Source organism: Balaenoptera borealis, assembly GCF_965194805.1.
Source record: "Balaenoptera borealis genome assembly, chromosome: 16".
Classification (NCBI taxonomy): domain Eukaryota; kingdom Metazoa; phylum Chordata; class Mammalia; order Artiodactyla; family Balaenopteridae; genus Balaenoptera; species Balaenoptera borealis.
In genome coordinates this window covers 47,156,619-47,169,955 of record NC_138872.1, presented here as the reverse complement: position 1 = coordinate 47,169,955, position 13,337 = coordinate 47,156,619, and the positions used below count along the sequence as shown (strand labels likewise).

The window sequence follows — 13,337 nt, the reverse complement described above, 5'->3', positions numbered from 1 at the left end:
CCTGGGTTTGTTTGGGCCCAGAACCCCAGCCAGAACCCCCATCAACTCCATTCATTCAGGATTCAGCAGCCTTGAGTCACTCACAGCTCTGACAGGTTTCCACGAGTGCCCCCCGGACCCCCTCTGCCCTCCCTCCGGGCCTCAGGGCTCAGGCAGACCACCCTTCAAGCCTGGGCTCACCCACGGCTCTCCCCTTGTTCCCATGAGGCTTGCTCTTTGGTACTACTGCCCATCTTGGGGCACTTTGCAGTGTTTTATCACCTATTTATTTAGCAGAACTTTATTCTATATTAATGAAAGACCAATCAGGGCCAGGCAGTATGGAGTGTATACCGTGCTGTGTGCAGTTCACGCGTTCATTATTCCTTCCTTGGTTCAGTGAACATCTATAGGACGCCTGTTGCACACAGGTGCTGAGCTAGACAGCCATGGAGCTATTACACAGCACGTGTGAGTGCACTCCTGCCTCCAGGATCATCCTTCCTGCCCATCACCTTCCTAAGCTCAACCCCTACCACCACCAGCCCCCCGCCCCCCGCCCTGCTTATCTCTACTCCACCTCCTTGAGGGCCAGGCACATTCCTGCCTCCGGGCCTTTGCACCTGCTGTTCCCGGAAGGCTCTTTCCCCAGAGCCCCACGTGGCTCACTCTCTTCCGTCTCTGTCCCTCGGGCTTTACTCACTAAGTCACTGTCTTAGGTGAGAGCCTTGCTCTGTGTCTCCCATCCTCGCTTGATTTATGTTTCCTTCTAAGCAGTTCTCATTCGCATGCTGAACATGGGCTTATTTATCGCTTGGATATAAGCTCCACGGTGGCAGGGATGTTTGTCTGTGTTGGTCCCTGCTGTTTCCCCAGTACCCAGAACAGTGCTGGTCACAGAATGGGTATGGAGCCCACGTTAGTGGAATTAATAGTTGGATGAAAATATGACCTGAACAACAAAGTAGGTATTTAAGGATGAAATTAGGTCATATTCTGGTCAGGCGAACAGGTGATAGGTACTGAGTGGTGTAGCTGAGTGCCAGGTTGATAGTACGCATGCTTGTCAGTGCCCTGGTCCTTTAATGCCTCGGTGTCCCTGGGGCTCGTTACCTCCTTCCCAAGAATTAACTTGTCTCGGAAAACAGAAGGTGCTCATCTGCACGTGGGCACCGGTTTTTCTTCCCCTGGACACACACGTGACATCCACTAACAGTCCCAGGAACGACAAACTCACATCCAGAGGAGATCACATCACCCACGTGTCTCTAACCATGAAGGAGCGAAGTTTCCTGTTCCGAGACACTGAGCATCAAGACAAAGTAAGAGTTAAATACCAGTAAATGTTCCTGGTTCTTCCACGAATGCATCAAATATTCAGCAATCCCCTGTAAATAAAGGATGGTCATACTGTCTTCCACATAAGAAAGCATATGTTCAAACAGTTTTCAGGGCAAAGTTAGCAAATAGGGCCACGAACAGAACTGCTCTCTGAAGAAAGATTCAATTAGGCGTCCGTGCAGTTGCACGAAGGCCGTGTTGCAACACCGAGGTGGCCTGTTTTTCTGGTCATTATTAATCCAGAAACCTTAATGATGAACAACATTTGTGTTATTGTCTCCCCAAATTTAATTTGTTTATGCAGCAGTTCAGTTAATCCTGCAATCTGTTTTTCTCAAACGAGGGCAGATAATGGAGACACCGTTCTTTACAAGTCTTCAGGCTTTTAAATTCTGATAAAATCAGGGTTCTTCACTGGGTCTTGCCCCAGCTCTGAATTAAACCACTTTAAATGTAATTATGGAAGCTGGCCTTACATCAGGGACATCCATTTACAAAATTGATTGGCCGTGCTGTTCCGCGAGCCATTTCATGAGCAAACGATTGCAAAAGGGCCAGAACCGTAATTTATAAAGGCAAAAAAGCAGGTAAATACTTTATTAGTGGTAATGAGAAAGTTTCCAACTAACTGAACCTTTTTCTTCGCTCACCAGCTACTTCACGGAGCCGTGGTGCATGGCCCTCTTTCACGATCGTTTTATTGATCTCCGGAAAGAGTTACGCCAGATCTTATCCTCCAAGGAGGTAAGAGTGATTAACGGATATGTAGGTTATTCCTTGCAAATTAGAAGCAGTTACAGTTGTTGGTCATTTAGACTTTTCCCTACATTCCCACTTTACGGTTTCACTTTGAAAATCAACTGTCCCTCACAGAAACAAACTACGGAATAGGTAAACATAGATGGTGATATTTCAGGGAATGTGAATTGTTCAAATCTTTTACGCGGGGCAAATTTGTCTTCCCCTTTTACAAGTACCTGTACTTTCATTATCCGCTGACAGCGAGGGCTGAAAGTGCGGTGTGGGTCGTATCTCCTTGCCCTTGAGCACGAAGGCTGCTTTCCTATAGTTTCTGTCCGCATTTGCCAGCTGTTCGCTAACCATTCGTGTGCGCGCGTTGTTCCAAAGGTGTCAGGGGACTCAACAGGTGTCCAAATGCACTCCTTTCATAACCGAAACTTCTTTCTCCAAGCAATGTAGGATTAACTGGAAGTGAGGCTGCACACCCCACAGCCTCCGTACTCGGCAGGAAATTTGACTCTGCCGTGTACATAGTAAAATATTCGTGAAACTTTATTTTTTTCAACACCTAGAGTCCTTACCAGAGTTGCGGGGAGTTTACATCTTTGGCCAAACGTCCATTCTAGACTCCTCCTCGATTCGCTCGGACGAGGGCTGGGGCTCAGCTGAGCTTCCGCCTCGTCTGACTGTCTAGACGGGCAGGTTCTGCGTCTCTGTGTCGCCTCCTCGTGGGTCCCCGGGGTGTGGGCTGCCACACCGGATGCACAGACGCAGCCCAGGTCCCCAGGCCCCTCGTTCTAGCCGCTGCACGCCCCACCTCACCGAACCACGCAGGGACCCTCCGAGGTGGGTGGGGGCACTGTTGTCATCGCCTCCACTTCACCCATGAGGAAGCGGAAGCCGAGACACTTCACGCAACCCCAGGGTCTCCCGCTCCAAAGCCAGGGTTGTCGGCACTGGACCGCAGCGGTGGCGTGGTACCCTCTCCTCATTGCCCCGCCCCTGTTCAGTTTCATCCCTGGGGGGTCCAAGCTGGGAAACTGACGTAATGTTACTAATCTGAAGTAGATTCAGATTGGGAAACATAGGTTTAAAGTTTAAACCAAACTCAGTTCTCTTTGGTGCCCACAAAGATAGGAACCAGGCAGGGGAGCGTACCCAAGGGAAGCAGAGGGGCCGACGGCTAAAGGCCCAGGTCAGCCACGGCGAGAGTCATTCAAATTGGAGATGAGAATAGTAATGAGATAGAGATAGAGATTTAGGATGTCACAGGTCAGCCAGGTCCCTGCACTTCATTCGGGGCTGTGAGGAAGTTGGTCCACATTAAAACATGACCCTGAGCTGGAAGCCTGGTGCTTACTGAGCTTTGCTCAGCTCCCTCCCTCCTTCCCTCCCAAAACAACCTGCAGCTCACCGCTGCCCCCATAAGAAGGAGTCATTAGTATTCTAGCTATTCCATCAAAACTCTAAGACTAAACCTTCTAAACCCCAGATCTGAACTCCTCAGTTAACCTTTTGCACAGAGCCAAGCGGTTTTTGGTATCAAGTTTAAAACGGAAACTTTTCCTTCATCTTCCCAAGCACACATCCTCAAACGCAATGGTGGCTGCTTCTCATGGCACCCACTGAGGCTCCCGAAACCTTTTAGGCAGGAGAACATGTTTGCCGTGGGTCAGTCTGCAGTGCATAAACTCGGCCTGGCAGTGGGCCCTGGCAGGAGAGCAGGGAGACTGCAAGTGGCCTTTGCAGAAGATGCTCTAAGGCTTCCCCAACCATCCTTGTGGGTTCTCTACATTTCCAGAAAGGGGAACCTCTGCAAGAAGAGCCTCCACTGGGGGACTGTGCTGACATCTGTCAAGTGTAAAGGCCACAGGAGGTGTTGGGGCCTGTAGTGGTGTCTGCCTGTAGCTCAGATACACATGGAACAGGGACTCAGAGAGCTGGGGGAGGAGAAAGGGAGGGCTTGTGTGTGAGCACGGGCACAGAAGAACGGCCCCAAGGAAGTGCCGGCCACCAAAAGTCAGAGTGACTGTGAGAGGTATGGTGGAGACAGGCCAACAGTGGAAGTGGTAATGAGCTAGAGATAGAGATTAGATAGAGATAGAGATTAGATAGAGATAGAGATAGTCATACAAACAGACATGCAGGAATTTCACTGAGGAGTCTGGTAACAGGAAAACAAAGCAGATAGCCTTCACTACAGAATAACAGTAATTCCTTTTATCAAATATTGAGATGATGTAACCCACTTAATTTCACTTTCTACCTTGTCTTCAGGGAAGTACAGAAGTTCAATCCCATTAACTATGATGTCCTAGCACTCAGTTTATCAATTTTCCCCTCCCTCCACGTGTGGCGAAAGAAATAAATGACTATTATCTAGGACTGTCATCATAAGTCATATGTAGATTTTAAATGTGTATATGATTTATTTTGAAAACAAGATCATTATAAGACGTCTCAAATCCTTTTGTGGAAGTCAAAAGGGGGATGGCTTATAAATCCTCTGGTCATGCATCTAGCCAAAGGGTCACTGACCAAGGTGAAATTCTGTGTAGTCAAAATCATCCTTCAGAAAGATGGATATTGATAGAGTTGGGAAAAAATAGTTTGAAAATAATAGAGACTTTAATATCTCACTTTCAGTAATGGATAGAACCAGGTAGCAGATTAACAAGAAAATAGAGGACTTGAATAGCACTATAAACCAACCAGACCTAACATTTATGCAGAGCACTCGACCCAACAACAGCAGGATGCATGGTCTTCTCAAGTGCGTGTGGAACATTCTCCAGGACAGGCCACCAAACAAGTGTCAATAAATTTTAAAAGACTTAAACCATACAAAGTATATTCTCCAACCACAATGAAATGAGACTAGAAATCAACTAGAAAGTGAACAACAGATTCTTAAGCAACTTCTTTGGTTTCAAAGAAGAAACCAAATGGGATGTTAGAAGTACTTAGAGACAAATGAAAATGAAAACACAACTGACCAAAATTTATGGGATGCAAAGAGAAAACAGTTTTCAGAGGGAAATTTATAGCTGTAAATGCTTACATTTAAAAAACAGCAAAGCCCTCAAATCAGTAACTTAATTCTACTCCTTAAGGAACTAGAAGAAATAAAACCAAACTAGAAAAAGAAAACCAAACTAAACCCAATGCTAGCAGAAGGAAGGACATAATAAACATTAGAGTGGAGATAAATGAAATAAAGAATTTAAAAAAACAGAGAAAACTGATGAAACCAAAAGCTGGTTATTTTAAAAGTTCAACAAAATAAACCTTTAGCTAGATTAATCAAGAAAAAAAGAGTCAAATCCCTAATGAAATGAAAATGGGGACATTTACCAACCTTAAATAATAAAGGTTTAAAAAAGAATATTATGAACAATTGTATGCCAACCAAACAGATAACCTAGATGAAACAGAGAAATTCCTAGAAACACACAAACTACAAAAACTGACTCAAGAAGAAATAGAAAATCTCAAGAGACCTATAACAAGTAAAGGTATTGAATCAGTAATCTAAAACCTCCCAACAAAGAGAATCCCAAGACTGGATGGTTTCACTGCTGAATTCTACCAGACATTTGAATAAGAATTAACACTGATCCTTCTCAAACTCCTCAGACAAATAGGAGAGGAAGGAACACTTCCTAGCCCATTCTATGAGGCCAGCATTACCCTGATACCAGAGCCAGACAAAGACATCAAAAGAAAACTACAGAACAATATACCTTATGAAGTTATGATGCAAAAATCTTCAGCAGAATACTAGCAAACTAAATCCAGTAGCACATTAAAAGGATTATACACCACGACCAAGATTTACACCAGGAATGTAAGAGTGGTTCAACATATGAAAATTAATCCATGTAATACACCACATTAATAAAATGAAAGAGGGGGAGAAGTGCCATAATCTCAATTGATGCAGAAAAAGCATTTGACTAAATCACACATGCTTTCATAGTAAAAACACTAAAAAGCCAGGAACAGAAGGAAACTGACCCAACCTGATAAAGAGTATTTATGAAAAGGCCACAGCTAACATCACACTCAATAGTGAAGGACTGAAAGTTTTACCTCAGAGATCTGGAACAAGACAAGAATGCCTGCTTTCACCACTTACATTCAACATTGTACTGGAAGTTATAGCCACAGCAATTAGGCAGGAAAAAGAAATAAAAGGCATCCACATTTGAAAGGAAAACTATCTCTATTGTCAAAGGACATGATCTTACATAAAGAAAATTTTAAAGAATCACAAAAGAATATTAGAGCTAATAGATGGATTTGGCAAAGTTACAGGATGTATGATCAACATACAATAATCAGTTGTCTACATTAGCAATCAATAATCCAAAATGAAATTAAGAAAACAATTCCATTTACAATAGCATCAAAAATATTAAAATACTTGGGAATAAATTTAAGCAAGGTGGTGCAAGACTTGTACACTGCAAGCCACAAAACATTTCTGAAAGAAATTGAAGAAGACCTTCATAATGAAAAGACATCTATGTTCGTGGATTTGAAGATTTAATATTGTTAAGATAGGATAACCTAAATGGGAAAAGAATCTGAAAAAGAATAGATATATGTATATGTATAACAATCACTTTGCTGTATACTGAAACTAACACAACATTGTAAATCTACTATACTCCAATATAAAATAAAAGTTTTAAAAACCAAAATGCCAAGTTTTAAACTAAAAAAAAATATTGTTAAGATAGGAATACTATTTATCTCTTGTAAAAATAAAAAAATAAAAATAAAAAATAAAAAAAAATAAAAAGATAGGAATACTATGCAAAGCAATCTACAGATTCAATGCAATCCTATAAAAATCCCCGTGGTTTTTTTTAGAAAAAAATGGAAAAGCCAATCCTAAAGTTCATATGGAAATGCAAGCTAAAACAATTTGAGAAATTTTTTAAAAGTTGAAGGATACACACTTTGCAATTTCAAAACTTAATTCAAATCAACAGTAACCAAGACAGTAAGGTACTTGCATAAGGATAGACATATGGATCAATGGAGTAAAATTAAGAGCCAAAGTAAACCCATTTATATGAAAAGATGTTAACATCATTAGGGAAATGCAAACCACATCATTAATCATTAGGGAAATGCAAACCAGGGCCACAATGAGATACCACTTCATGCCCACTGGGATGGCTATAGTTAAAAAACAAAACAAAACAAAACAGGAAATAATGAGTGTTGGCAAAGATGTGGAAAAATTGGAACTCACACATTGCTAGTGGGAATGTAAAATTATTATGCAGTTGCTGTGAAAAAAATGGTTTGATGGCTCCTAAAAACTTACAAACAGAATTACTATATGACCTAGCCATTGCACTCCTAGGTATATACCCAAAGGAACTGAAAATCAGTATCCAAACGAATACTTGTATATGAATGTTCATAGCAGCACTATTCAGAATTACAAGATGGAAGACAGAACCCAAATGTCCATCAAGGGACAGGTGGATCAACAAATGTGGTCTATCCACACGATGGAACGTTATTCTGCCATAAAAGAAATGAAGTGCTGATACAGTCTAGAAACTGGATGAACCTCAAAACACTGAGTTAAGTGAAAGAAGCCAGACGCAAAAGGTCATGTGTCGTCTGTGGCATTGTGAGGTGAGCTGCTCACAGGTCAGCACGTTGTTGGGGGGGGGGGGTCACCCTGGGCAGGGGTGGTCACAGTGTCGGGGGGAGGTGATCACACTGAGAAAAGGTCACAGCAGGAGAGGCAAATGTACAAAAATGAGTTTACGATCTAGAGCAGTATTTGTATTCTATAAATTTAAAAGCTCCATTTTGTGACTTTACACCATTTACCCTGATGTTAGAACAGCATCATGCAACAGGAGCCCAAAATCTTCTCTAATTTTTGTATATTCACTGCTTATGTTTGAGACATTTTTCCTGAAAAATTAAGGGAGAAAGAATCAATCTCAGATATACTGCATACGTGCTTGGGCAGTCAAATGTTTCAGCACCTCTAATATTTAGTTCTGGGTATCCCTTGCCATTTTCTCTCTCACCGTCTTTGTTGAGCCGATTTGGAGTCCTGGCCCCCCACTGACTGTACTTCCAAGTGATGTGTGTATAATCTGCCACACCTGGCAGTGTCTCACTTACATAACCAAGTGATAATTACCTTATGTCTCCATATAGTTTGAATCTATTTTTCTAAGTTCTTACTATTAATAAATTAATGATCCAGTAGAACTCTGCAAGTTATCCGCTTTTTTTTTTTTTTCTCTGCTGTTAAAAAAAAAAAGAATTATTGGAAGGTCAAATAAATATACCATCAAAGTCCATCTTCCTTTAGGGTAATTTTCAATTATTGTGGTGTTCAGAAAGCACACAGCTCAAATCTCAGTGAAGTGCTTTTTTATTTTGGCCATGCCACATGGCATGTGGGATCTTAGTTCCCTGAGCAGGGATCGAACCTGTGCCCCCTGCATTGGAAGCACAGAGTCTTAACCACTGGACCGCCAGGGAAATCCCTTTTTAAAAACGTTTTTTAATTTTTTGAGTGAAGTGCTTTTTATAACAACCCTCCTATAGATGGGCAGGTAGGTGATGAAGCAAGTATGGTAGCCGTAGAAAGCAGGTAGTGTGTATGCAGGTGCCAAGCGCACCCTTCTGTCAACTTGCCTCTGTGTTTGAATCCTTTTATTTTATATAATAAAATGTTGGAAAAATCTCTACTGTATTGTAAACATGCACAGCATATGCTTCTCAACTTCAAATAACTTTATTCCCTCTGAGCCCCATCTTTAAAGATATCAACGAAATTTGCCTTTACTCAGAATTTATTCCAGGGCTTTAAAAATCCCATTTCTTGGGGACTGTCACCAAGTAAAGTAACCATCTAGGAGTTTTCATGTAAAAATCTTTAATCACCTCCTTTCTTATTTTTAAAACAAGCCTGATATACAGATCTTTTCTATCTGTATATTAAGAGCTTAAAATTACTACCCTTGCTGAACCTTGAAGACATTATGCTACGTGAAGTAAGACAGTCACAAAAAAATAATAGTGTTTGATTCCATTTACACGAGATGCCTAAAGTCAAGTCATAGAGAAAGGAGAAGGGTGGTCGCCAGAGTTTGGGAGGAGAGGGATGGGGAGTCGGGGGTTAAATTAAAGAGTTACAATTTGGGAGGATGTGGACATTCTGGAGATGATGGTGGTGATGGCTGACAACGTGAAAGCCCCTAACACCTTTGAATCTTACACTTAAAAATGGTTAAAGTGGTAACTTTTATGCTATGTGTGTTTTGCCACAGTTTAAAAAAATTTTTTTTTAAATCTAGAAAAAAAAAAAAGACCAACCCTGGGGAGTTCTAGTGAAACTGCCCTCTTACTGTGGAGCTAAGCCCAAGTAATTTCAGTATCTGGCCTCTTACCGTATTTTCCAGGAGGAAAACCTTCCTTCCATAGAAGAGTTAGCCCGTCAGATCGAAGATGAGGAAATTAACCTGCCCGAGAAGCCCAAGAATTACCTCAAAAGAGTTTTCCAGGAAACCATCTACAGGCCTCTGGTGGAGAAGAGCATCCTTGACTATCTGCGCTATAATCATTACCACCTGCCCATGTACGCGTGGCCGGGCATCATTTAGCGGTGGCCACGGCCTCCACTTGATTCTTTCCACACGTGTCGTTCCGGGAAGTGCTCCGTAGAAGCAGGAAACCTCTCTGAAGCCTGGCTGAACCGCCAGGCACCTTCGTGGTTCCGTCCTTTCTTTTCCGTGTCCACCGATGCCTGTGGTTTCCTATCGTCCCAGTAGGTGGCGCACGGCGGTGCGCCTCGATTCTGGGGCAGGGAGAAGCTTTACCAACACCAGGCGTGTTCCTGGGCAGAATAACCCATTTTAGCAATAAAATGAGAGCGTACTGTGTTAAACTTGTTTCTTACCTTGGGCGTGGTTCTGTTTGATTTCCTGAAAAGCCCTGCCGCCAACGATGTTAGTCCTTTACATGTTTACCCGGTCATACTCGTGGGCGATAAAAAAAGAAAATCGTGTGCCCAGCATGGAAAATGAGTAAAACAGATGACAGGAAATTATCTCTGTAATTTAACATCAGAAGGACTGATTGCACAGACAAGTTTACAGGAACTCTTGAAACGAGGAGGCTGCTCTCACGGCCCCTGTATTTCTACTTCCTGTTCCAGATCAGGAGCATAAATGCACCGAAAAACTGGAAGATCAACTCAGGTTCACACACAGGTTTTAGACTAGAAAACGGTGGTGGGAAATTAATCTAGGTCATTTCCTTTGACCCTAAGCGCTGTTGCTTTGCATCGGCCCCCTCTGGCACCTGTCACCTGTAATGTGGGTCAGTAGCCCTCTTTCTTGTAAATAAAGCAAATTAAGTGCCTAGCACAAAATATGGATTCAGGAACAACACATAAGACTGTTTTCATTTATTTAAATCTCTTTTAAGCAGATAGTGTGACACAGTTTGTGTCTGAATTTTTGACCAGTAGGGCTTAAAACTGGCTTTCATGGACAGAATTACAGTTTTCGTTCCTTTTTTTTTTTTTTTTTGGCATTTATGTTAATATTTAGCAAAAGTTGGCTTAATTACAATGACTACACGGTAATTTGGAGGATGTTATAGTTGGCATTACAGAATTACCCACCCATTAACAAACTGATACCTCTCAAGAATAAAACGGTTTTGGAACACTAGACTCTGATTTTCTAAGGCAGGCAAAAGCAAGCAATAAACTCCATTAATTCCTGCACACGTATGTTTTACACAAGCACATGGGTCATTCAGAAGGAGGGCCCAGCTCCCACCATATGGTACAAACTGTGTAACTCTTGTGGAGAACAATTGCTACTGGTCCCCTCTTCAAACTGCAAGCCCAACACACATGGAACCATATTTCAGGGCCTGCAAATGAGTTAGCTCAAGAAACTCTCCTTCCCCCACCCCCTTCCTCTGAGAGGCCCTGGATTAAATTCATCAGCAAATGGAGTGAGTTTCTGTGACAGGCCCTGGGACCTTGGGTGGAGATTAACAGTACAACCAGTTAGAGGATCAACAGTAATGACTACTGTGACTAAGTACTACCATTAAAAAGCTTCTGGTCACATAAAAGTGACGCCATATGATAGTGCCAACCTTAATATCAAATCATGCATACACTTTACAGTAAGTTTTCCTTTGCTGCCTTTTTAAAAGTAGTCTTGGGCCCCCATAAGTATCATGGCAGATTTGAAAATGTCTAGAATATAATTTAGTCTACATAGTGTATTGGAGGAAGTTACTGATCATTGCTCTATATTCAGAAAGTGAGTCGTTTCCTGAATCTAGGCAGGAATTTTAGCATATATGTGCAGACAAGCATTTTGTCACTAAGGAACCACTTTTCTAATAAGAGACGAACCCAAGAGTCGTTGATCATAGCTTGAAACTGGCTGTTTTAAGGGCTTTAGGAAAATAAAGATATTTATTCCTCAATGATGATGAATCCTGGCAGAAGAAAGGGCTTCAGAAAGACCAAGATTTGGACTTCTCTTGGGGAGCCCTGGCATGGCTTCTGTAAGAGACATGAGTGGCAGGAAGTCCCCAGGCATTTCAGCGTGCTGCTCAGCAGGGAGTCTTGAACTCTAAGCCCAATCTTTCTGACAGGAAACCACCAAAGTTAAATTTCCCACGTTGTATTCCCCCCAAATCACATGTAACAACCATGCCTCACAGTTGTCTCTAATGATCTTCTGATATAAGTCGGTTTTTACTAGCACGTGGCCACATCCTTCCCCAAAATGGCTCCTGAGACGCCACCGAAATATCCCAGGAAGGCGAGAGAAAAAGAGAAGATGATGTGGGAGAGGAAAGAGAACACTGTACGGAGGAGAAAATGTGAAGCCAGCCAATCAATATTTCCCCTCAGAAGAGGGTGTGTGTGTGTGTGTGTGTGTGTGTGTGTGTGTGTCTGCGCGTGAGAGAGAGCGCGCGCGCACACGGGTGCACGGCTGAGTGTTAGCCAAGGAGCAGGGAGAGGGGCTCGAAAGTCGTCGTGAGCGAGGAGCTGTTGATTGTTTTCTGGTTGAGAGAAGAGGTGATGATAAGGCTGGGATACAGGGCGCGCCGGGCCGGGCGGAGCGACAGCTGTATGCTAATACTCGCAGAAACCAGCCTCCGCGTCCCCCATTAAAGCAGGCGGCCAGGAGGCCACACATCACTGAACAAATAGGCTCTCTCTAGACAAATAAAATAACACACGTTGGCCTGCGGGGAGTGGGGAGAGCCAGAGGGGGAGAGGAGCGGGAGGAGAGGGAGGGAGGGGGAGGGAGGGGAGGGGAGGGGAGAGAGGGAGACCCTGAAGGAGAGAGGGTGGACGGGGAGAGAGGGGAGGGGAGACGAGGTGATGGGGGGCAGGGAGGGAGACCAGGGAAAAGAATGAGAGGGACAGTCCGAGGGGGAAAGGGTCGGGGGTGGGCGAGACCGTGAGGAGGAGAGAGATGGGGGAGTGAAACATGCGAAGAGAGAGGGAGAAGTGGGACGGGGTGGGCAGAGACGGTCAGGGGAGAAAGAAGGGAGCGCCCGGGAAGGAGGAGAGGAGGGGTGGGGGAGGGAAGGTGGGAGAGAGAAGGAGGCGGGGAGGCCAGAGAAGGAGGGCGAGAGGAGGAACACGGACACCTAAACCCAATAGCAGCAGCAGGACGGACAGAGGGTGGGGGGGGGGGCGGACAGAGGCCCAGGCGGACAGCGCGCCCCTTCAGCCCCCCGGGCGCCTGGCTGCCTCTCGGTCGGCCCCCCGGGGCGGGCGAGGACTGGGGAAGTTCGGAGTCGCCGTGGCCTTTCTGGTTAATTTTGCTGGGGTTTCGTCGCTGCCTTTCCTGAGACTGGGGCGAGCGGGGAGCCGGACCGCCCCTCACAGGTGGGAGCCGCCCCCTGCGCGCCCCACGCTCGGGGCCCTCCCGCTCCGCTCGGTGCCCTCCCAGCTCTTCCCGGCCTCATCCTCTGCTTAGGACTTTCCCACACTTCCTGGCTTCTCCTTCGCCCACTTTGGCCAACATCGCCCTTCCCGTCGCCCGGCCCGGGGACCGTCCGGCCCGCCTCCCCTGCCCGGCCCGCGACAGTCCCACCCGAGGCGAAAACAAACAGCCCCGAGGGCACTTCAACGAGCGTGCGGAGGCCCGACGGCACACTCGGGAGGATGAAAGGGGCGGCCGGCCACCCCGTGGGTCCCGGCGAATAATGGGCGCGCGGCAGATTGCCGGGGG

At 44.7% G+C, this 13,337-nt stretch overlaps 1 protein-coding gene across 2 annotated transcripts in view; it reads left to right on the top strand.

Annotated features, from left to right (window-relative positions):
* Positions 1-12,339, top strand: part of CFAP61 (cilia and flagella associated protein 61) — a 258,593-nt gene extending 246,254 nt beyond the window's left edge. For both annotated transcript variants that reach the window (XM_082359538.1, XM_082359537.1), the window contains 2 exons: positions 1,974-2,064; positions 9,516-12,339. In XM_082359538.1, the coding sequence (XP_082215664.1) occupies positions 1,974-2,064; positions 9,516-9,716 (292 nt within the window). In that variant the 3' untranslated portion in view covers positions 9,717-12,339. The remainder of the gene's footprint in view (positions 1-1,973; positions 2,065-9,515) is intronic.
* Positions 12,340-13,337: the final 998 nt, after the last annotated feature.